We start from the raw sequence: 25,567 nt of genomic DNA, 5'->3' as shown, positions 1-25,567 counted from the left end.
AAGCCGTGCGCACACGCTAGTCAAGTTATAAAAGCAACTCCCATGGACTGACATTTTGAGCCCTGAGGACGTCAGCAGATAGCTGACGAAAGCTAGGCGTTTTAATTGGTTTTATTAGTAGTTTTAGTAATTTTAACATTAAACCAAAATTTTTTACCACATTCCCTGGTGCTCGTGTGTTTTTCACTGTTTTAATATAGTTTATATATATATATATGTAAATAGAAGTGAATAAGGAAATCACTTGCTTAAAATTAAAGGCATATTGCTTTTTAATTTCTTTTCCATCCCTGACATGGCTTTTATGTAGTAAATATTTTAAGTTCTATCTGGCCAATAATTTCCTTTAATGCACAGACCTTCAAATTCTGCTTCCATTTTGGCTCCAGAAACTGTTTGTTCTGGCTGCTTGAAGAGATGAAAAGGAGGGGAGGGAAACTTTTGACAACAATAGTAGGAGGAAGCCAAACGCTTGAATTCCTATCAGAATTTTTTATCAGAAGAGGTCAAATTGCATGGAGTTTGATTTGTAGTTGTAGTATTATGGTGAGCCCTCAAAGAACCTTCTGTTCTTTTCCCCACAATATAACAATCTACCTTCATTCTGCTCTGTGGATTTTGCCACTTCCTTTTATTACCACACACATACACATACACACACACACACACGTCAAATTCTGGATCACGGCCTGCAGTGCTTTAGTTTTTCAAGGCTAAAGAGACAATTAAAAAAATCTTTTGTATCTTTCCTCTTCTGGCCCATAGTCTCCTTCCCTTCTCCACTCTCATTACTTCCCGTTATCAGCTTACGAATCCAGTCTGTACTTTTCTGCAAATCTCATAAAATGAATATGCCTTTTATTCTTCAGCTAACCCTTGATTCCTTCCAATTGTTGTCAACAGGTAGAAGCTAGATCTGTATGTGACTATCTGACAAGCCTCTCAAGGATGCCAACCATTTCTGTTGCAGACCTACAAACTTTATTCAGCAGCAAAACCAGTGTAAATCATTCTGCAGCTAAACATATTGTTATACATCTGATTATCAGCTTTGTGCTATTTACTCCTAATGGACACACCGTAGCCAGGGAATTGATTACATACGTAAGTTTTTCCCCCCACCTAATAGCAGAATATTACAATTCCCATACTGAAAAAACTTAGTCATTTATATGTTTCAATTTTTCCACACGGTACTTCGTTGATGTGTTTGGCTATACCTCCCATCACTCAAGATAGTAATCATAGATCAGAAATGGGAATTGTAATTTGATCTAGTAATTTTAAACGATTAACTGTTTTTGACTATAGGGACAACACTCATGTTTTTTTTTCAACCTTCATTGGGTTTAATTTAAAAAGGTCCTGTGCTTAGGCATGTTTTGCTGCTGCTCAGCTCTTGAAAATATTTAGCAGAAGATCCTCTTTGCGGAGTAATTTTGGTTCCCTCCACGGTGGGCAGAGCAGTAACAAACACTTCTTCAGAAATCACTAATATACTCACTAATACAGGGCTTTTCAACCTTTTCACCCATTGTACCACTTTTAGGATATGGCAATATCCGAGTACCACCAGTCGCCTAGCAAGGTGTCAAAAACTTGATGACCCCCCAAAAAAGGGATGAAGTAAAGGTAGTCCTCGACTGACAACAGTTCACTTAGTGACTGTTCAAAGTTACAATGGCACTGAAAAAAGTGCCCCCCAGCCGAGCAAGACACCTGCCTGCCCACCCGGCGGTGCTCTTCCTTCTGTCCGAGGTTTTCATGGTTGTGAGCATTTCTGTTGAGGATTGGCGGTGGGGGTGGGGTGGGGGGTGTTTGGTTTTTATTCCTCCCATCTGCTGGGTGATTGCAGCAGGCTTCGGTCACTTCACATGACCCTGGGACACTGTTACCGTCATAAATATGAATCAGTTGCCAAGCATCTGAATGTAAATCATAAGACCCTGGAGATGCTGCAACATTCCAGCTGATTGGCGCTTCTTCTGGGCTCAGCAGAAGCACCAGGATCAGCGCCGAGCTCCAGCTGGAGCCTGGTGCTGATCCTGGCGCTTCCACTGAGCCATGACAGCCCCAAAGCACTGATCCTGGCGCTTCTGCTGAGCCCTGACAGCCCTGCAGCTCCAGCCATCTCTCGCTCAGGCTTGTGCTGTGCTGCCACCAGTTCAGCTCATTCCCCTCCCCCGCTACTTTTCTAGGATGGTCGCGTACCACCTGCCAGGTGCCAATGTACCACAGGTGGTACCCGTACCACTGGTTGAAAAGCCCTGCACTAATATACTCACTAATATACCTCTTTTCTTAAGGAATGAGCTTTTAGAATTTTTTGCTTTGTCTTTTGGTCTGTGAATATCTGTGAACTATCTAGCATGCTAGAGAGCAGAAAAATGTTTGCCTGTGCCATAAGGTAATATTCTAATTTTAAATTTATTTTTATTTTTCCCCTCAACTTCTTTCAGATTCTAGCTGGAGGTGGTGAAATCCCAGAAGTAACTGGACTTCTTACCCGTATCTCAAATACAGCTAGCCAACTTGGAGTGAAATATCAATGCTCTGTAAAGCTAGCAAATGATCTGCTCCAGGAATTTCGATGTGGTGCTTAGTATTTATTCAGAATTATGGAATAGAAGGAGAGAAAGTAGCTGTTTTCCAATGGGCATTTTCTGAAAGAGATTGGAAGATAAAACTGTTATTTACAAACTGTATAATAATGACGTTCATGTAGTTTTTCTGCATTTGCAGAAATATCTTGTTCAAAGTTACTCAGAAGTGCATTATAAAGCTGTTCTTTTTGCTTTGAGAAAATGTTTAAAATAGTGGCATGCTTTATCGATGCCATCATTTACAATCCGATCAAACATCTTATTTCTGCTATACCACTTTGTGGCATCTAAGCCCCATTACAAGCACATGATTATTAGTGATTCCTTTTGAACTAAATGTTTCCATTAGATCAGTGACCAAACACCTACTTGTGTTTCTTCTAACTTGTTTTCTTCAACAGGAAGCAAATATCATATTTTGTTAAAGTGGCATTAGTCAGCAAACGTATTTTCCTTTCCTGGGGCTACATGGACCATAGACCTTTCCTGAGCTGCAGACATGGAACACTGCCAAGGAAAGATTTGTGCAATTTTAAAAATTGATTTTTTTTTAAAAAAAAATCCTCCTTTCATAGCAGAACTAACAAGCTGCTATTAAAAGTTTGTACTTAACAAGGATGTCTCCCAATTTGCAACTTAAGAATCTCAATCTCATAAATAGAAGACTTGTTTGGAAATCTCTCACATTTTTTTATAATGCACAAGAAGAACATACTTCCTGTAAACTATGCATTTTGGATTTTTAGAAGTTTCCTTTAAGGCTTCTAATTTAAATCTCCTCCTACATAGGAATAATGGAATTCTTACGCCAGCATGCTTTTTGAGGGATAGGATGAGTTCCAAAAACAAGCAGGAGAAAAAATGTACCCACAAACAGGCTATTCTGACCCCTGCACTATGTAATTGGTGTTTTTGAAGTATGATGTTCTGGATCTCTAATTTATATAAAACCTTAATGTTTTCTATTCTGGCAACTAGCCATTTAAACCTAAGAAAAATTAATTTTTCACACTACTATAGGAAATACAGGGCTTTTTCTGCCCCTTAAACTATGTAATATGTTTGCCAAATTAGGATCTGCTCCTCCCACTCCTGAAAATAAATTATGTGACTGTTGTAGAACTGCATGTGTTCAGCATTCTACAGTTAATCCTCAACCATTCAAAATTAAGATGGCACTGGAAAAAGCAGCTTAGGAATGATCCTTTGAGCTGAACGATTGTTGCCCCGTCCCCACGGTCATGTGTTTAAAATTCAGGCACTTGGCAACCAGCATGTATTTAACAACAGTTGTAGTATCCCAGGGTCACATGATTGCCATCTGCAATCTTCCCAGCTGGCTTCAGGCAAACAAAAGTCAATAGGGGAAACCAGATTTGCTTAATGGCCATCTGATTCACTTTACAACCATGGGGGAAAAAGTTTGTATAATTGGGTGTCACTCAGTTAAACAACCACATTGCCTAGCAGCCAAGACTCCAACTGCAAATGTGGTTGTTAAGTCAAGGACTACTTGTAGCATATTCCAACATCATCTTCTAAATCTAAAGGAGATCATTCATTTCAACGTAGTGATTATAACAGTCTTTTTTTTTCCCCTTCCATTTTAGAAAATACTGTTTCTTGCAACAATACTTGTGACACTTTCCTGGATCACTAACGGACCCAAGGTGCATTTTTGGATTACCGTTTTATGGAAAGTTAGAAAAACAGCCTGTTAGGAGGTACCTCAGTTACTCCTAATGCAGAACCACATATACATATAGTGCTGTTTCCTATCAAGCTGCCTAATGCTTGAAAATTTGACACCCACTCCTCCTCCCCTTTTTAAAGGCATGTTCATAGTTGCAATTTAAATGATATCTTAACATTGATTCTGGGAATTTGCACAGGGGTGGTCCATTTAATACCAAATGCCAGAAGAGTTTCCCTTGCTTTTTCTGGCTGTATTCCTTCAACCGACTGTCTGAGTCTATAAAAGGTGTTAAAAGCCCTTGAGCTTCTTTCTAAAGGGCTTAAGTATACTCAAACTGACTAGGCCCTTTTAATGGCCAACGTTCTACAGACACCACAACTGTGACTGAAGTCTTGCATCCCCGTTGCCATCCTGCCAACCCACAAGCAACCTAACCAACTTTCAATTGGCAAGCGGCAATCCTTCAGTAGTTGATTTCTCCCTAGACTATCATTTTGTTTTAAGCAATAATAAAATATTGAGAAAAAAATCGCTTTAGAAACTGCTAAAGGTTTGGCTTTTCCACATTTAGCCTCTCATTATTAATCATATTTCTCTTTAATTGGCTAATGAAAAATAATGGCCAGACTCATATTAGCCTACTTTGGATACATGAAGACCTAGCTCTTTGGAGTATGCTTTAATACTGGAAAAGGGGGGGGGAGAGAGAGAAGAAAAAAACAACCAGCAGCAAAGTGGATGGACTGAGTTACAGTGGCAATGAGTACATCTGTTGGAAAACCTGAGGCTCCAGATTAGGGACAGATTGTCATTGGGAAAATCTATATAGGTGATTCTAGAAGTTGACACCAGCTCCATAATCCATCCATCAGACTGCCTCGGGCTCCTTTTGGGAGGAAGAACACTACAGAAATAAAATCATTACCACAGCATGAGAAGAACGAGAGTAAAACTTAACGTCTGCACTTTTATATGTTCCTGCATTTGGATTAAGAATGTGGGCATTGTCACACATTTTCATGCATTAGGTTGGATACACAGGTCCATATTCAAAAGCACTAAAGACTATCTGTTGTTTAATACTTTATGTATTCTTCAGATTATATAGCAGGTTACATAGTCTTATTTTTATATCAAACAGAAGCCAACTTGAATTCTTATTCAGAACTCAAAACATGGCACGTAATGGAATTAAAATACCAAACAAAAGGAAGGAGATGTCATTGGCATTCAGTTAATCTTTTCTAAACTTAAAGGTATATTAACTGATCTTGTGATCATCAAAGAATTGTTACTTTGTACTTAACGCTACTGAATGCACGTCTGATGTCTTTGGCATTAAAGGGGATTAATTAGCAATATCCAAACAAGTCAACAGAGGTCTCTTTTTACATGGGAGATCTGTGATGGAAGTGGATGCACATTTAAGAGAACCTGAATGTAAAATTGACATTTTACAAAAGCCAAATATTTCTTCTGGATGTGGATTGTTCTTATTTGTACTTCATGGGTTTGTTAATAATAACAGTATATGCTATCCACAGCCTTTATGGAGTTATGTAGTGTTTTACATTTGACAAAACAATCACATTAATACAGTTTAAATCACAAGGCAATTGTTCCCTTTGTAGTGTTTTACTTTCTGAATTCCCTTACTCAGCCCCTGTTATCTTTCACAATGGCATAACAAAATGATGAGTTGCTTTTCCTTCATTATCCTTCGCAAAAGCCTGTGAAATAGAGCACAACTTCTTTCAAAGAATCATTCGGATCCTTTCTTGAATACATCAAAAGGTCTACAGTAAGAGCCATTGCTGTAGCTCAGTAAGAGGCCATGCAGGCTCCAGATGTCTGCAGAGCTGAATCCAGGACTGCCGGCAGTTTAATTCAGCTTATTAAAATTTAGAAACATTACTTTGTTTGAAAGGCAAAAAGGGGTAAATAGAGTTACTCTGACTGGATACACGCATGAGTAAGTGTGTGTCTCCCCTCTTAGCTAACAAGGGCATGGCTGCAGATTTTTAACTCATTAGTACATCCACTGACATTTGAAAACAGCGCATGTATACACACAGAGATATGTCTCAAGGAAAAAAAAACCTATCAAAATGTTTATAAAATCAGTTTATTTACAAAATATGTTTTACAAAGAAGGGAGTGATACAAATTCACAGATTATTGAGGTTGTATCATATTGCTTTGAATGAAACTGGTAGTCAGCATTGGGCATAGGAGAGCAATACTTCATTGATACTACTTAATACTATGCCTATATTGTAGTGTGACCGAGGGCCTTAATAACAAAATCACAGTAATCCTCACTTTAATTAAGCAAAACACATTAAGTTCAATTTAAATTACACATAATATTCTCTTGACTGAAGGGTTTAGCTCTTTGAATATTTCTTTTCTCTTTTTGGCCTTGGATCCACATTCATAATTGTATTTTACTATGAGGGAGATGAAGGATTTGTTCTTCCTGGTTTCTGTCACCTTCTACAAAAAGACGTACTCTGCATAAAATGTTTTTCAGCTGATTGTTTTAGCAGCAACATACTCCTCCCTTTGATGTCCAGAATCAAAGAAATTCTAATACCACCAGCATTTGGTAACAAATACAGTTAAAGTCTCTGCCTTTCCTGTAAGGGAAACAGTGGTAAAACTTATTATTCTATCACAGCGAAGCAATACTTTTTTTTAAAAAAAAAGAATGCATGCAAAGAGTAATAAATGGGATGGCTATTCTTTACAACCCCACTTCTTCAGATGGCTTCTCTGCCACTCTAATTTTTCTTGAATGCAGACAGTGGGAAAGAATTGCAGCATTGGTAATTTGATGTTCTGTGACTATCAGGTTTCCTGTCAGCTTCTGTGCAATTTGAGAAGGCAGGAGAGGGAAAAATCACACCAGAATGGTGTAAGGAACTTCTAACTATGCAATTATCACAGTTGTTTTCTTCAAATATATATCCTAGACACAACAACAAGAAAGTTCGTAACTATTCTTTCTGAAAACATTGGAAGAATAAAGCATTCAAGAGATTACTCATTGTGTTTGTTGCTTAAATTAAGAATTCCTTTACGCAACCTACAAATACTTAATCGTTGTGTTTTCTGCAGGATTGTGGCTGGGTAACCCACATAAAGATTTGTGCTTCCCATCAAAATATCAGTCTGTGCTAGCTTTGAAATAAACATTAGTTTTCACCGACATCTGTGTACTCGGAAAATATTTGTGGGGGTTTTGTTTTGGTTTTTGCTTTAGGGCTCGACTCCTGTTCCTGCTGAACTGAGCCAGTATATAAAATCAGAACTGATATCAGCTCAGTAGGCACCGGAGGACGGGTCCATCAACAGCCTGGAACAGCAACTGCTGCATGGGGCAGCTCCCATACCAACAAAAAGAAAAGAGCATTTATTAGAAACAATAGCAATTTGTCCAGTTTATTACAACTTGCAACCTGAATGCTTAAATGCTAAGTTTATTTTAAAGGCAAATATATAAAATGCTACGGGGTGGGCTGATACACCACATTAGTATCTTAAGTGCTAAGAAAACAAAATATAACAAACTTTTTAAAGCAGTTGGTTACTTCTCTACTGTAACTAAACCTGGATCCCCCCATAAGGAGCTTTTTTCATTCTTGATAGACAGAAGCACACAGGGATTGGGTAGCATCTTCATTGTTTATAATCCGCATTCTGTGAAAATACTTGCTATGATACAATCGTTGCAGGAGCAATCAGGCTCGGAAATTTTAGGAAAGGCTTGGATCTCAACTTCTCTTCAGGTGCAGAACTTAGCCACTGTGAACAAAGAGGAAATCAATCACTGTTCACCAATCAGCTAAGCTCTGCACCTCACTAGAGAGGTCTCCATCGGAATATAGTTAAAAAGTAGTTGACGTTCTTCAATAGCTTCTCTGTGTATCTTAAGAGGAGGGTAGCAGGTTCCAAGAAGCTGAGGGAGACCATCATGAATTAAGCCACAGAAGGTAATGTTATAGTTATGTGGTAATCCCTGGCAATGTGATTTTAATCTTAAATCACAAATCAGCATGCCAGGAACCCAAACAACCAAAACAGGAATGGAATCTGTACAAACTGTCAGCTGTAATAAGAATTTTATCCGAGAACTGGAGATTTAAAAACAACTTTCACATTTATTTCATTCACATGTTAGAATACAGTAGTGCTACAGATCAGCTCTAGAAACAATTAGAATGGTGTACAAGTAAATTAACCATCTTTAATGAAGATTGTGAAATTATTCTAGAGTAATATGATGGCTCACTTAAGCACACAATGAACCATTTAAAACAGCGGTCCCCAATCTCTTCAACTTGGCCTGGCCGGGGGGGGGAGAGAGGGGAACTGGGCCATGCAAGCGGTGGTCTGGGGACATGTGCACACCTCAACTTGTGCAAGTGGTGGACTGGCACACATGCATGCATGCACAGCTTGACTTAAGCAAGTTGAGCTGTACATGTGCGTATGCACCGGCCCGCTTGCGCAAGTTGAGGTGCACACGCTTGTGCACCGGTCTGCTGCTCGCACAGCCCAGTTGCAAATAGCCACAGCCTGGTAGTGGGCCCTGGCTCAGAGGTTGGGGGACCCCTGATTTAAAACACTCCTATCCCTTTAAAGAACAACAACAACAACAAAAGCTTCCAAAGTATTAAACTGCAAGATATTATGTCAGTTCCTTTCATTCTACAGTACATGGAATAAGATGTTTAAGAGTTACAGGTTTACAAAACAGGTCACAGAATTGATGCCATATGTCTCCTAAAGAAGATTTATGGAAGCAATTTCATAATCCTGGAAATTCCATTTTATATATATTAAACTTTCATACCTGAGAGATCCCCAATTTGCCCCTACAGAATGCAGGTCTGGAGGGGATGCTTCAAGTACTCCAATTAATTACTCCATATCTGCATTATAAAATTACATTCCAAAACGCCTAAACAGATGAGGAAAGTATTTTATAACTAAATTCGCCTTACGACTATTAAAGTTATTCATTATATATCTGTTAAGCATTTGGAACTGGTTTTCGATGTACAAAGTATGATATTCAATCAAGGCTAAGTCTTTTTTCTAAGATGTTCATACCCCTTAAAACTGGCATTGGAACCATTACACTTCACGTTTTAGGAAATTAAAAAGGATGGAGTAAAAAGTTGGCATATTGTAAAATTCAAACAGGTCTATGTATGTATTTCAGAAGGTTTTGTAGTTGACTGAGCTCTCTAACAAAGATTGAGTAAAGAACTAAACGTTTTGTAAATCACCCCAGTCCATAAGAAGCTTTTCATATAATCTTACATAAGTTCCATATGAACTGTTGTTGCAACCTCTTACAAATACTTAACAGATACATAGGTAGTTGGAATTATCTTTTTTCTTGAAAAGATTGGTCAATTCAGGGAAAAAATTAAACATTTGCTCACTGATAAAATAAGGATAATTTAAGGAATTTTTTTCTTCAAGAATTACATCAAAAGTCTTTTTACCTATTCAAGGTTAAATTATTGATACAATAATTTGATAATATTAATCTTTTCATTCATTTATAAGCCTTTGTGGTACAGCTGCTGTGCTTTGAAAGTGCCCAACTAAATTATCTGGGGGGGAGGACAGGAAATCACCTTGTCAGATAACATTTCTGCCACAACTTTAGCTGAGGATGTATCCATCTGGTCACGAATTGTAGCAAACGTTTTATAGGCAATTTCTTGTTGTTTTGCATCCTCATTCAACATTAATTCTCCATAGAGGTAGACACCCATTGCCTGTAAGAGGAAGAAAGTCATCCTACAGCATATATAATTTTGTAATGTTTTCAAATAATGTTAAGACCGTTGTAATTTTTTCTATTAAAATTACCTGTAAGAATTTAGTGTAATGCAACCAGTCATTTCTTCTTAAACCCAAGCAAAACTGAAATGTAATTCTCTCTAAGGAAAACCCAAGTGAACAAGTGAGTTTCTGCTTGAACAATGGAAATTTACTTTCACCTTGAATATGACCTAAATGTTCTATGAACATCCATTTATTTTGTATGTCAAAGTTCCAAACTATTCCAAAGTATCACAGCATTTCAGAAGTATAACTGCGTGGTAAGGCAACAGGATATTCAATAATATTTCATGAAAATCCCCATATATCATTTATGGATGAAATCTTAATTGATGGAATAATTCCTTGAAAAAGTTTAGAGACACAACATTTATTAAAAGGTATAACTTGATATTGAAGGGAGCAAATGCAATATATCAAATAGACATGAAACAAAAATGAATTGACCTCAATGCAAGAGGCAATTTCATCCTGGTGAAAGGATGGGAATTTAAGTCAATTATGACCAGTTAATTTTACAGTTTTCGGCAAGATTTAATTGTGATAGCGTTCAACTAATTTAGGGCTCCCTGAAATACTGGGTGGACTTTTTTCATCCATACTGAATAGAGATGATTCTGATATCTGAACCATTGAGAAAACCTCACACATTTTAAAGAAAGACAACTTCCAAAGTTGAAAAACATCAGATTAGACAATAGAAGAAAGACACAAATTTTGTTCACTTTTTTCTCATTGGTACTCATTGGTTCACTTTTTTCTCATTGGTACATTTGCAGCCAAAGTACTTGGGGGGGGGATGTGTCCACATATCTTCCTCAGTGCCAGTGGTGATAGGAAGAAAAATCCTAATCATCTCTCCCACACAAGTGTAGACTCACCTTTTTCCTCCCTCCCCATAACTGATTTTAAAAACTACACAAGAGCCACAAGTTCTACATTATTTTGAACCGGATCCTAAGAAAATGAGGAATTGGAGAAAAGAAAGTAAAATATCCAAACATAGACTAAAACAGTTTTGGAGACAAAAAGCAATGGATAGTTACAAAACTCAACCATCACAGTACTTAATAATTATGACAGATTAATGAATAATAGTCTACTACTTACAACCTTCAGAACTACACATGAAACCAGGATATCAACATATTTTCTACCAACTTGAACTCTAATAGAACTCTTGCAAATCTTCTCCAAATGAAAGGGGATGGTTATCAGGGAGAAAACTTTCTCAGGGGAGATAGCTTAGGTGGGGAATATTCTTTCCAGTGTAATTTGCCTTTCATTTTCCATAGCAGGGATAGACTTTTAAAAACCTGGGATTGTGTGACAACTTTGTACACATAGACAACCTACACCATTGTTGAAAATTCATTTTGTTCTCTTTGTGCTTGAAATAATATGCTTCCCTTTGCACAATAAGAAGAAGAGCTTTGTTTGTATTGTTTTCAATACCATAGAAGCTTAGCTTCACTTTAAATCAGGTGCACAGTGGTTTCTGAAACCGAAGATACGTATTAGCAAAATCTATTATTTTGCTATTTTTGTTATGTTACAAATAGGAAGAAAGAAGAAGAAAGAAAAATGAGAGAATCTAAAATGTATCTCCTTTCTGTTATGCATTTATTACTAAACCATGCAAACTTCTCTCATGGAGGGGAACTCTGCATTAAAGTAGAAATAAACCAGCATACAGGATTTAAATTGAATGGACATTATCATCACTATGCTGGGCTTTTAAGAATCTGTCACTTACTGCCAAAATGAATTGTGAAATCCATCACTAAAAATTCCAAATCTGATTTGATTATTTCACCACCATTTTCCATAGCTCAAACACCCGAGTTTAGTCTACATTGGAAATTCTGTTATCTTAAATATTAACTGGCCATATTGGCATTTGGTTCAGACTTTTGAAGAAGTAAGTAATCTTTCCAGACAGGAACAAAAAGACACTGGCTTGATTTCAAATGGTATCATTCCAGAGTTTGCATACTTTTTTTCTCAGAAGATTCATAAAAAAAAACAGCTATAGATAGACTTTCTCAGCAAAAAGCAGGGGGGGAAAAGCAATAATCTTCACAAACACATTTTTAAAAATCCACAACTGTTTATCTTGCACTTTAATACATGTGGTGAGTACTCAAAGATACTGTATAGCAGCTTATAGCAACTGTTGAATACCTCTGACAATCCTGTAAGTGGTCTAATTATTTGAAGAGTATATAATATCGGAAGTGCTGATGCCATTGTTTTAATTTGTATTTTCCTGTATAAATTAATATTAATATCTGACAATGGGCACCGGTGACAGAATAAAAGCTGAAGAAAATTCAACGTGCTAAAAAGGAGCTTTCAGAAGCTAAATTTCCACTCTGAGGTTAGACATCTCCCCCTCCAGAGCAACAGATCCAATTTTGATGAAGCACCTACTACGCGATGTGAAGGCCACAGTAAAGAACTTTTAGTCAAATTTTAGCACAAATCTGAACAAAAAGCAGAATTTATATTGGTTCCACCTTTGAAGTATCATTTCCAATGTATCTGTGTTGTGTATACAACAAGGGTGCCTAAACAACACTGACCTGATCTTCCTTGAGGAATTTCTCAACATCAGCATATCCTGCCACATACTTTTGTTTAATAATCAGCTCACACCATCGATGTCGAACCTTTAGTAAGAGAGGAAAAAAAATAGGAAAATTATTTAAACACTCATTAAAATGTGGCTGTGACATTTAAATTAACTCCTTAAGTTTTTTTTAAAAAAGACACCCCCCCTCAGAAAAAAAAACTCCTTCCATTTTACCACTAGATTCTCAATATTAACCAGGCATGCTAACAATGCAACATGGGTCCATTGTAATTAAAAAAGTGGACGTCTAAAACAACCAGGGTTACAATATCAAATAATTAAAGGTAAAACCAACTTTTCAAACAAATTCAATTTTTAATAGCATGATATTTCATCCTGAAAATGTTTTTATTGATAAAGCAGCTAAAATTATTTATTTATTCCAAACCGATGCTCAAAGTAAATAAAAATATGTGACGTATATACCCAAGGACATGCTAAAAATGGCAACTCCTGTTACAGTGCTCAGATTTAAACCAGAATTCATTAGAATTTTTTTGGGGGAGGGGGCGGAAAGATAATGCTGGTAGTTCTTTGTGCTGCTGAGAATGATGAAAACTAAGGGCTCTCTATTGAATCTTTGTTTAGCATTACATCTAAATTGGGATTCTTGGCTTTAGAGGATAGAAGGAATGTATACAATCCCCAAAATTGCTGGGGAGTTGTGCCACAGAACTGTTTTCACATGGATCCAGCTTGGGAACTGCTTTCCCATGCTACAGGCAAGAGTGTGTATGAACTTGAAGTAGTGGAGTCTATCATGTGAATCTCTCCATAAACAAATTGTCCCCGTCTGTCCCAGAGATTACTTTCAATTGATTGAAGCACTTACATTCATCCATATTCACACAGTTCGATAGTCCTGCGGTATAGAGGGACAATGCACTTTTTTTTAGCTAGGGCCATCTTCCCTCGCTCTCCCCAGAACAGAAGTTGAGGCAGAAAATTGTTAAACAGTCTGAAGAATCAAGGCAAGAAGGTGATGTCATTGTCCTTAATTCGTGCCCGGAAATTCTTTCCCAAGTGGCAGGTATTGTTCTCTCTGTCTCTTTCAAAAGTCTAGGAAGTTTTTGGGCCTCTGTGGGGGAAAAACCCACCGATGGAAACCGTAGCAAAAACTCAACAGTTTTAATTCCATTATAAGAATTTTGGTAAGCCAAGATTTTACTATCATCTCCATCATCTTGTCAGCTATAATGTACTACTTGCTTCAACACAGGTTTTACTTACTGAACAAATATGGAAGAAAAAACATGTTTTTTTGCCAAGTTGCTGATGCTGATGTCAAGAGAGGCTATCAACTATTCTCTCTTCCCATCCCAGTGCTTCCTCGCTCTATTCTATAGCAACAGAAGGAATAGAAATGCAAAGGGCCAGCATGCTACACAACTGATAACATCTCATGTCTCAATAGCAAATTAATCAGTAGCTACAAAAGATCAAATCCTAATAATTTAGTAGGATGTGGTAAAATAAGCAGAACAGTTCCCATTTATTTGTTTGTGGGGTCTTTATGTATTTAGGCAAGCTCTGTACAGTAATGGAATTAAGATTAAACTATACAACAAACCCAAAAAACGTAATATACTCAGTGCTTTGCTGTTTAATCTTAGTGATTATCAGAATATAAGCAACTGTGGAATAAAATGATTCATTTTGCAGACTAGCCCTCTTTCCACATGGTACAGTTCAAACCTGATCAACAACCTCAAAATTGGTGCCAAATCTCTTTCATGCTTCCCATTTCTCAAATTAACGACTTGTAAACTCACCCAATTTGGACTTGAGCTTTGGCTGCTCCAGAAGAATTTGCCAAAGAAGAGATGTGAGCTGATTTCTTATTTCCAAAAGTGGTTCAAAATTTGGGTTTGTTTATCTATACNAAAAAAAAAAAAAAAAGCTATAGATAGACTTTCTCAGCAAAAAGCGGGGGGGGGGGGAAGCAATAATCTTCACAAACACATTTTTAAAAATGCACAATTGTTTATCTTGCACTTTAATACATGTGGTAAGTACTCAAAGATACTGTATAGCAGCTTATAGCAACTGTTGAATGCCTCTGACAATCCTGTAAGTGGTCTAATTATTTGAAGAGTATATAATATCGGAAGTGCTGATGCCATTGTTTTAATTTGTATTTTCCTGTATAAATTAATATTAATATCTGACAATGGGCACCGGTGACAAAATAAAAGCTGAAGAAAATTCAACGGGCTAAAAAGGAGCTTTCAGAGGCTAAATTTCCACTCTGAGGTTAGACATCTCCCCCTCCAGAGCAACAGATCCAATTTCGATGAAGCACCTACTACGCGATGTGAAGGCCACAGTAAAGAACTTTTAGTCAAATTTTAGCACAAATCTGAAAAAGCAGAATTTATATTGGTTCCACCTTTGAAGGATCATTTCCAATGTATCTGTGTTGTGTATACAACAAGGGTGCCTAAACAACACTGACCTGATCTTCCTTGAGGAATTTCTCAACATCAGCATATCCTGCCACATACTTGTGTTTAATAATCAGCTCACACCATCGATGTCGAACCTTTAGTAGAGAGAAAAAAATAGGAAAATTATTTAAACACTCATTAAAATGTGGCTGTGACATTTAAATTAACTCCTTAAGTTTTTTTTAAAAAAGACACCCCCCCTCAGAAAAAAACTCCTTCCATTTTACCACTAGATTCTCAATATTAACCAGGCATGCTAACAATGCAACATGGCTCCATTGTAATTAAAAAAGTGGAAGTCTAAAACAACCAGGGTTACAATATCAAATAATTAAAGGTAAAACCAACTTTTCAAACATATTCAGTTTTTAATAGCATGATATTTCATCCTGAAAATGTTTTTATTGATAAAGCAGCTAAAATTATTTATTTATTCCAAACCGATGCTCAAAGTAAATAAAAATATGTGACGTATATACCCAAGGACATGCTAAAAATGGCAACTCCTGTTACAGTGCTCAGATTTAAACCAGAATTCATTAGAATTTTTTTTGGGGGGGGGGCGGGGGCGGAAAGATAATGCTGGTAGTTCTTTGTGCTGCTGAGAATGATGAAAACTAAGGGCTCTCTATTGAATCTTTGTTTAGCATTACATCTAAATTGGGATTCTTGGCTTTAGAGGATAGAAGGAATGTATACAATCCCCAAAATTGCTGGGGAGTTGTGCCACAGAACTGTTTTCACATGGATCCAGCTTGGGAACTGCTTTCCCATGCTACAGGCAAGAGTGTGTATGAACTTGAAGTAGTGGAGTCTATCATGTGAATCTCTCCATAAAAAAATTGTCCCCGTCTGTCCCAGAGATTACTTTCAATTGATTGAAGCACTTACATTCATCCATATTCACACAGTTCAATAGTCCTGCGATATAGAGGGACAATGCACTTTTTTTTAGCTAGGGCCATCTTCCCTCGCTCTCCCCAGAACAGAAGTTGAGGCATATTTTGTGGAGTTAGAGATGTTAGTATTTGTTTACTTATATATGAATATTATCCTGGGATTAGGTTTGGGAAGTCCGGGGGGGTGGGGGATTTTATTTTTTATTCTGTTTATTGGATAATGATTGTTTTTTATGATGAAAAATAATAAAAAAAATTGGAAAAAAAAAAAAAAAAGAAGTTGAGGCAGAAAATTGTTAAACAGTCTGAAGAATCAAGGCAAGAAGGTGATGTCATTGTCCTTAATTCGTGCCCGGAAATTCTTTCCCAAGTGGCAGGTATTGTTCTCTCTGTCTCTTTCAAAAGTCTAGGAAGTTTTTGAGCCTCTGTGGGGGAAAAGCCCACCGATGGAAACCGTAGCAAAGACTCAACAGTTTTAATTCCATTACAAGAATTTTGGTAAGCCAAGATTTTACTAGCATCTCCATCATCTTGTCAGCTATAATGTACTACTTGCTTCAACACAGGTTTTACTTACTGAACAAATATGGAAGAAAAAACATGTTTTTTTGCCAAGTTGCTGATGCTGATGTCAAGAGAGGCTATCAACTATTCTCTCTTCCCATCCCAGTGCTTCCTCGCTCTATTCTATAGCAACAGAAGGAATAGAAATGCAAAGGGCCAGCATGCTACACAACTGATAACATCTCATGTCTCAATAGCAAATTAATCAGTAGCTACAAAAGATCAAATCCTAATAATTTAGTAGGGTGTGGTAAAATAAGCAGAACAGTTCCCATTTATTTGTCTGTGGGGTCTTTATGTATTTAGGCAAGCTCTGTACAGTAATGGAATTAAGATTAAACTATACAACAAACCAAAAAAACGTAATATACTCAGTGCTTTGCTGTTTAATCTTAGTGATTATCAGAATATAAGCAACTGTGGAATAAAATGATTCATTTTGCAGACTAGCCCTCTTTCCACATGATACAGTTCAAACCTGATCAACAACCTCAAAATTGGTGCCAAATCTCTTTCATGCTTCCCATTTCTCAAATTAACGACTTGTAAACTCACCCAATTTGGACTTGAGCTTTGGCTGCTCCAGAAGAATTTGCCAAAGAAGAGATGTGAGCTGATTTCTTATTTCCAAAAGTGGTTCAAAATTTGGGTTTGTTTATCTATACCAGGGGTAGGCAACCTTGGCTCTTTTATGACTTGTGGACTTCAACTCCCAGAATTCCTGAGCCAGCACTGGCTCAGGAATTCTGGGAGTTGAAGTCCACAAGTCATAAAAGAGCCAAGGTTGCCTACCCCTAATCTATACAGATGTTAAAAACATGCTTATGCACATTTATCTGAGAATAAGCTACCCAAACACAATGGATTACAATAAAAAAACTGAACCTGGTTTGGCATACTGTTTAGATATAATGTATATCATAGCTTATCAAACTAGATGATTATCCATTTAGAGAAACATGGAAAGAAGCAACAAGTCCATAAGAATATTTTCTTAATTTTCCTGGAGGGTGAAAAAAAAAAACCCTACTTCAGAAAACAGTTGTTTTTTTATTTAAAATTAAATCACCGAAATCAATGGCCTTTATGGGTTCTAAGATCATGTGTTCATTTGGGATGAAAATCAGAGCATTTAATTAATCTTCCACTTGGAAAAAATGTGTTGTAAACTTATTGTAACGAATCAACAAAATCAGCATTTTGACTACTTTGATAATTTCTCCTTAAAGTAATTATTCCAACAGACATGTTCACTTATAAGTTTGAGAACCGGCTTATGCATAAATAAGAAAATATAAGAAAATGGTTTAGTCAGTGACTTGCAAATACGATCTAAAAGACAAGTAATTCCGAACATATGCTTTATTAAAAAAAAAAACCTATTACTTTGGTCTTTAGAAAGAGTCCACCAACTTCAGGGAGTTAATGGCTGGTTTTAATTTTAAAGATGTCAGAAAAAAAATAATTTTGAATTATAAATTATTTCACATTATAATACAAAAGAAACAAAAGATCCTATACAATATATTACTATAACTTCAGAGGCTTTCAGATCCTTACAGCTTCATAAATTTATTCAAACCAGAATAAAACTCAGCTGCCAAGAACAGATTCATTCACATATTCAAACAGCATATATACTTCCTGTTATTTCTAGGTAAGGAAATTATACACAGAAAAAAATATGTATGGATACACTTTTGCTCCTAGTTCTATTCCTGCAGTATCAAAACAAAAACAAAAACTTCACAATCACAGAAATTACTTCTCATGATATACAAGATAAACCTTGACGTTATTAGGAGGGTACTTAAGGAAGTTATAACCCCTCTTGATATCTGCAAGGATGAAGAACAATTTACTTAATAAACATCAAGCATTTTGCAAAGTAAACATTATTACTTCTGCTTAAAATGAAAGAGCTAAAGAAATGATTAGAGACATTAACATTTAGATCAAAGATTAGGCTATCCTGTAATTAAGAATTCACATAATAATAGTTTCCAGACTATCAGATGCACAATAATACCACAACCGCTAAAATAACCCTGAATTCAACTCCCACAACCAGCTGTATTACAATAAATGTTCACATGCTACAGAGCACATATTGCAGAGTGGGCTTCATCTGCTTCCCATCTTGCACACTGCTCAACATAGCATACATTGTCCCCTTACGTAAACATGTTAACCCCTGAAAAAATGGCCGCCTCATGCTTATAGATAAGATCCCCATTCACACCCCCAAGCTTTCCAGCTAAAAGGTTTCATTTCTGGGAGTAGAATAATATTGACCTGAACCCCCAACCTTTGGACTACTCTGAGTCAACAAAGTTCTGCAACATATCAAAAGCAGCTCATTTATTTGGTGTAGAAGTAACTAGGAGTGCAGCATTTTGGATTCAAAGGGAAATGATGGTTAAAAATATCTGGGGGGGCAGGGGAGGGCTCATGGAGCACCTGGGAGCCATTCTTTAAACCAACTATTTTCTTATCCAAGGATCGCAGGGCTGCCATCTGTAATTGCAATATGATCCTGGGTAAAAGCATCTTTGATTAAAAAAGAGTTGCCTATAGACCTTTGGCAATCCTTACAATTCTTTTCTTTTGAAACAAAATTGCTGAATATCCATGAATTGCTGCAACTTTTGAAGGCAAATGTATCTTTTTCTAAATTGGCGTTTTCCAGCTTAGCCATAGTTTAAGAGTGCGTACATGTATCTGCATGGTCCATAAAAAGAAAAAGGGAGAGAGAAATACAGTATGTATTCTCCACAATTAGTGATCACGCTGTAAAAGGTCACTCTGGGTAGTGAGAGGGGCGGTATATAAATTTACCAAGTAAATAAATAAATAATAGAAATGATGAATTCCCAAAAGAGCGTTATGTAGTCAGACTTGACCAGTTGGATAATAGTTATAAAGACAAAAAAGACCTACTCTGAAGTCAGCTTGGAAAGAAAGAGGAATACCATTGATCCATTCTGCTTGTATCCATTGGATAAGATTGCCAAGAAATGAAATCTTTCCCCATTCCAGGTCACGATATTTGTAGTTATACAATTGTGGTTAAATACAGGTAGGAATTCTCTTTAGGATACTGCTCACCCAACTCCAACTAATCAGCTATAACCAGTTACATCTGGGTGAGCCATCATTGGCTTAGGTTCCTTTGTTCTAATCTACATCATCTATTTTTTTTTGGGGGGGGGGAAGAATTTTAATACATGAGCAAACTTCAAAAACAAGAGTGTAATTAATTAGGAGACTAGTATATCCACCGAATACCCTTTCCCCACTTTGAATTGAGACAATTTGCTCAGTTAAATGATGCAAATACAACCATTTCAATTCTGTATAATCAATTATATTCTTGTTCTCACAATGACTGTAGAATAACTGAATACATAATCAACCAACCAACTTTCAATATGTTCCATAAAAATTATAACTTTTAATATGTGCTTTCTAACTCCAGGATTTACTTATTCCTGGATATGGCTCTCTTTCAACAGATTTTTTTTAGCTTACAACAGAATATTTTCAAACCACCCTCAGGAAAGATTATTATAGTAAATTAAAATTTGCACTTGTTATCAGCTCAGAAATCTTAAAGAAAATATTAAGCCGGTTTTCAAGACAACCAATTCTAAGTGCTATATAAAATTAATAATAATATGCATTTTAACCATTTAAAATATATACCGAGGATTCAAAAACCCTGCTAGGGGCGTACCATTAATTTTTACGATAGATGTATCTTCTCTTTTTCTTTATTTATGAGAATTGTACAGAGTTCTTAGCTAAATGGCATTAAGACCAGAGGAAATTATACACACGCAAACATGGCACACTCCAGATTTATATTCAAATCTGTATTTCTATTATGGTAACTAATAGAACATTACTATTAAAATGTGAAAGGAAAATACTGTGGTTTCTATTTTCTTCCGCTTTTTTGGTATGAATAAGAGTGTTCAGTAGTCAATTATCAAACCTATTTCTTTTTTTCTGAACATGTGATGAAAACGTCTGTCAGCTATACAGTAAATTGTGCAGTGGCCTTGCCACATAGCCTTTGTGATTCCGTCTAGTTGGAAAAATACAGGAAAAGCCTTCTACCTCAGATGTACACTATGTGCAACTTCACTGAAGCAACTTATACTTTTATCCTTTCCAATTTGCTCAGTACAATAAGGCACCTTATGGCTAAGCCGCTACCAGATTTTCTATTGTATCATGCTGCAATTATGACCAGGGCCTCTTTTTTCAAGAGATGCAGCTCATATCAGTGATTCTGGATTGCTTGCTTTGGAATAAACCAGAGATAAAAGGCACAGTTTGATCTCAAGTTTCTTTTTCAGCCTTGAAAAAGAAACACAAAAGAAACCCAGAAAGGATTCATTCCCCTGTTCAACAACCCAATATGTTCCATCTGAGCAGCCTACAGCAGCTTGGCTGCTCATTCATCATAAACTGAGTATGCCAGGACTTGTGAATGAAATTCCAGAGTTGTTGGAACATCAACAGAACTTCATATATCACCAAGAACCTTAACTTCAAAAGCAAAGTTTCCTCATTTCATTCTTACCCAATAATCAATATTGCTTATTACTATTAATCAAATGCTTAATCGCTTATCCCAAAGGGCAATAAAGATTATCACTGAGAGTAGAAGGAATAGAAGAAAAAACAACAACCACCGTTTATCAAAAGATTATCTGAAAAGAAAATATATTTTTTTGCTGTCTCTGTGTGTAACTTCCTCCTAAACTTCTTCCTGACTGATTGATTGATCAATTATGTGCCCTAAAGTAGCTCCTAGCAATCAGATAGATAGATTTTTCTTCATGATGAACTATCTCTTAACGATATTCTCATCACCACTGTGAATTTATAGACTGCTGCTGGTTGTCGGCTTCCCTTCCTCCTTTCTCAGCATTAGAGCCTTCTCCAGAGAACTAGTTCTTCACAGAATGTGACCAATTGTAGATAATTTGAGATTGTTCATTTATGGTTTGAGCAACTCTGGGTTGATTTGTTCAAAGAGCCATTTGTTTATTTTCTTGGCTGTCCAACACCAATTTTCCAATACCAAAAGTTCCAAAGTGTCAATACTCTTCCTATTCTGCTTCTCCAAAGCCCAACATCTGTTCCATGGTGTCACAGAGAATACCATGATTTGCATGATTCTGATCTTTGCAGGTATAGACATCGTGGTTTTCTTCAACTTTCCGTATTGACTTTTGGAGGGAAGTCTGCTTTTATAATTCTGTTCCGTGCATTTACACCATTCATCACCATGACCTCAGTACCTTTATAAGCCCCTTCTTTTCGTAAACTATTAGAATACAAAGAAAATAGGACAGCCAGTTAAGTACAGGGAGGCCAAAATTATGCCAGTCTTCCAGACTGCTGTGTATATGTATCAGCTTATTACTAAGGACTGCTTCTTAATTGATCCCTGCACTGTGACGCAAAGTGAATGCTTTAAAAAATGCCTGCTGTGGAGTTTTTTTAGCATGTTCAAAGCCAGAGGAGACAAATTAGTCTAAATCATAACTCTGGATGCTTATTTAGGCACACCTAAAATGAACCACCATACAGCTTATTGTGCTGGGGAAGTGTTAGGTACATTTTTGACCTTCCAGTGTGAAAAATGAATTATAGTACAAACAAAAATAAATCAGTGCTTCACAGTACAGTTTCCCAACTCCAAGATGAGTATCATATTGACATTAGATCATGTTACTGTGTTTGAAATCACACCCCAGGCTAACCTTCTACTTCCATTAAAGGAACAACTGTATAATTCATAGAAGGATGTAGGCTAGTATCTTACCTCAACAGCTAAACTTCATTTACAGAATATCAGCAGTCTACATTAGAAGCTGTATACGCTCCCCTTATTTATTCAACTTATATGCCAAATATATTTTAAGGGAAGATGGATTGGAAGGAGATGGCCATGGTTTTAAAACCGGGGGGGGGGATAGATCAATAACTTGTGCTACACTGATAACACTACTCTGACAGGCCAAAAAAGCAAAGAATTGGCAAACTCTAGTAATAAAAACCAAGGAGCATAGAGAAAAAAATGGGACTCAATTAAATAAGATAACAACAACAACACTCAGCCTTAAAAGTGACAATAAAGATATTGAGGTGATAGATAGCTTATGCCTTTTAGGATCAACCCTTAAAGGAACCAGCAGTTAAGAACCAGCAGCCCTGATAGCCTTATAAAACGTATTGAAATGTCATGAAGTATCTACACCTACAAAGATCAAAATCGTGCAAGTGATTCTGATAGAATCTATAGAAGCAAAAGTTGGATCTTGAAGAAACAGAAATATTAATACTTTGGACATTGGTGTGGTGAAGACTCCTCAGAATGTCATGCACAGCCAAAAAAACAAATTACACTCCTTCTGAAATATCCAATTTTGGATTTTGACAGAAGATTTCAGATGAAAAACTCCCTAGTTCTAACAGCTAAAAGACATTATGCAGGTGTTCCATTCCCCTCTCCCCCTTATATCCATGTTTTTAATAAAGGAAGAAAAAGAAGGAAGCTGCATTAGAAATACACAAGCAGTTTTGCCTGGAAATTATTATTTGCAGACCTTCCAATAATATTTTTGGAATGCTTCAAGATAAAGCACCCGCAAATTTGGAATAACATCATTTACAATTTGACAGTTTGAATTCCATATTTATTATATATAACAGTTATTAGGGCACTTATCTTCTGTATACATAAGATGGGGAAATGATTATCTATACAGAAACACAACTGTGGATAAGCTGAAATTTATTTATTTGTTCATTTGTTTTTTGCTTCCCATCAGGAATTCACAGTTGCCATATACTGCATTCTTTTCTCCTTTTTTAACACTCAAAATAATTGAGCGAAGTAGGTTAGAGAGAGAGACAGACAGACAGACAGACAGACAGAATGACTGGTCCACAGCTTCTCTGATGTGCAATCCTACTCTAATTTCTTAGCTACTATATATATACAGTCACACAGTTTTTAAAATAAAGTGAAATTTTAAGATAGACATAACTTGGGAGAAAAAGAAAATAATTTAGCCATGACTTTGTCCCCAAAAGGTGTGGGGAAATTTTTTTTCCTAAACAAATGCTGTGTGGTAGCAAACTTGCCAAAGGACTAAGCAGAACAGATGAGACACTGCCCAATTCAAAAACTGGTAAACAGAAATACCACTTTGTGGTAAACATGTTCTCTGATGCCTGCCAGATTTTTCACGGTTTGGGAGATGGATAGAAGTTATCTTCTCCTATGCATAACTCTGTTAAGAAGCTCAAGAGTTCTCTATAGTTTACAGCAATGTAACTCTGGCTTGTGAAATAAGATTTCACAGTTTCGTATGCTTCCATACTACAACAGAGCAGTTGTATAAGTGCTATTAGGCATCACTGTATATTGTGCCTTAGCTTGCACTGCTCACATTTTCTGCAAAAGCAGTTTGCTTATATTCTGCCTCCTTTTTGCTCCCCTGATCTCCTCAGTATTCACTCTAAAAGGCTTGATCCAAAGTAGTGTCTTAAGCTGCTGGAAATAGAATAATGTCATGAAATAAATTTCTATCTTCTCCAAGAATTGCTTTAAATGGAGCCAATCAGGAATATATACAGGAAGGGCACAACAGCTAATTTGAGAGCTAATTTTTATTACAGGTAAAAGTGACTGAAGAGCCACAGGAAGCAGGATGATTTTAGTAGAAATTTAAATGCTTGCAAATATTTCAGCAGATCGATTCTAACTCCAGCTTCTCATTTTTAAATGGAAATAATTATATCTAAGCTCTCCAAATAATTTTGAAAAGAAGACAATAATTCTTTATCCAGAAACAGTTTCGGGTGAGCTCATACCACATGCAACTGCTGCGGGAAGCATGGCTGGTGAATAAATGAGGCAGCTCCTTTTCAGTGTGGTTTTTCAATCCTGAACTCTTCTGGATAAAGTAAAAGCACATTATTTAGTGTAGCTTCAGTTTTTGCTGCTATTCTCAGTTCATGGCTTACAGTGTTTGAGCTGATGCACACGTTGTATTCTTAATTTTGCTAGTATTATTCATATTTGTTATTTTAAAGGCCTAATTCTGTTTCTACGTGTATATGTTTGTGTGCATACTAGCTTGGGGACTTTGGGGGCAGAAAAACAGTTTATACATTGTGATAAAAGCAGTAAAATGATTATCCATTGGTAGAAAAAAATGTGAATTCCTGAAATAATAAAGTTAAATGACAACTCCAAAACCAGTTTAAAATACACTGCTGGCCATTGCAAATCCAGCCCTTCACTTAAACTGGAATTATAGACACCATGAGGAACATCCAGTCTCTTCACTTCCTGATCTGCCTTTTGACTAGCCAGAACCAGGTGAAGCCTTTTAGATTAAGTTAACTTTCTTTGCCTTTATCAATTCTTCACAGACATTGGGCACCAGTTGAGAATTAGATTGAGATGGACTAGATAGAAACTAGTCTTCCCCAGTTTGAGGTCTTTCAAAGATGGTCATGCTAATTTGGAATTTTGGGGGATTCCAAATTCCAGGAACTTTTGTAGGATAGTAAGTTGAATAATAACAATACAGGTAGTCCTCGACTTACAACAGTTCATATAGTGACAATTCAAAATACAACTGCACCGAAAAAAGTGATTTATGGAAGTTTGTCACACTTACAACTTTTGCAGCATCCCCATCTGAATTTGATCAAAATTCAGATGCTTGGCAATAGACTCGTATTTATGACTTTTGCAATGTGATCATGTGATCGCCTTTTGCAACCTTCTGACAAGCAAAGTCAATGGGGAAGCCAGATTCACT

The 25,567-nt window shown here is 36.6% G+C and overlaps 2 protein-coding genes across 2 annotated transcripts in view; one reads left to right on the top strand and one right to left on the bottom strand.

Moving 5' to 3' along the window:
- The window catches only part of FANCC (FA complementation group C), a 29,472-nt gene extending 25,675 nt beyond the window's left edge, over positions 1 to 3,797 (top strand). Inside the window, exons 8-9 of the mRNA XM_015820753.1 lie at positions 904 to 1,104; positions 2,460 to 3,797. Coding sequence (XP_015676239.1) covers positions 904 to 1,104; positions 2,460 to 2,603 — 345 coding nt within the window. The 3' untranslated portion in view covers positions 2,604 to 3,797. The remainder of the gene's footprint in view (positions 1 to 903; positions 1,105 to 2,459) is intronic.
- A 2,611-nt stretch (positions 3,798 to 6,408) lies between these two features.
- AOPEP (aminopeptidase O (putative)) overlaps positions 6,409 to 25,567 on the bottom strand; it is a 183,878-nt gene continuing 164,719 nt past the window's right edge. The window contains exons 14-16 of the mRNA XM_015820752.1: positions 15,255 to 15,341; positions 9,954 to 10,097; positions 6,409 to 6,938 (exon numbers count right to left, since the gene is read on the bottom strand). Of these exons, the coding sequence (XP_015676238.1) occupies positions 6,921 to 6,938; positions 9,954 to 10,097; positions 15,255 to 15,341 (249 nt within the window). The 3' untranslated portion in view covers positions 6,409 to 6,920. The remainder of the gene's footprint in view (positions 6,939 to 9,953; positions 10,098 to 15,254; positions 15,342 to 25,567) is intronic.

The sequence above is a fragment of the Protobothrops mucrosquamatus genome, unplaced genomic scaffold (assembly GCF_001527695.2).
Source record: "Protobothrops mucrosquamatus isolate PMUCROS unplaced genomic scaffold, P.Mucros_1.0 scaffold1175, whole genome shotgun sequence".
Lineage (NCBI taxonomy): Eukaryota > Metazoa > Chordata > Lepidosauria > Squamata > Viperidae > Protobothrops > Protobothrops mucrosquamatus.
The sequence above is the reverse complement of the archived record's forward strand: the minus strand, read 5'-3'. Positions and strand labels throughout refer to the sequence as shown.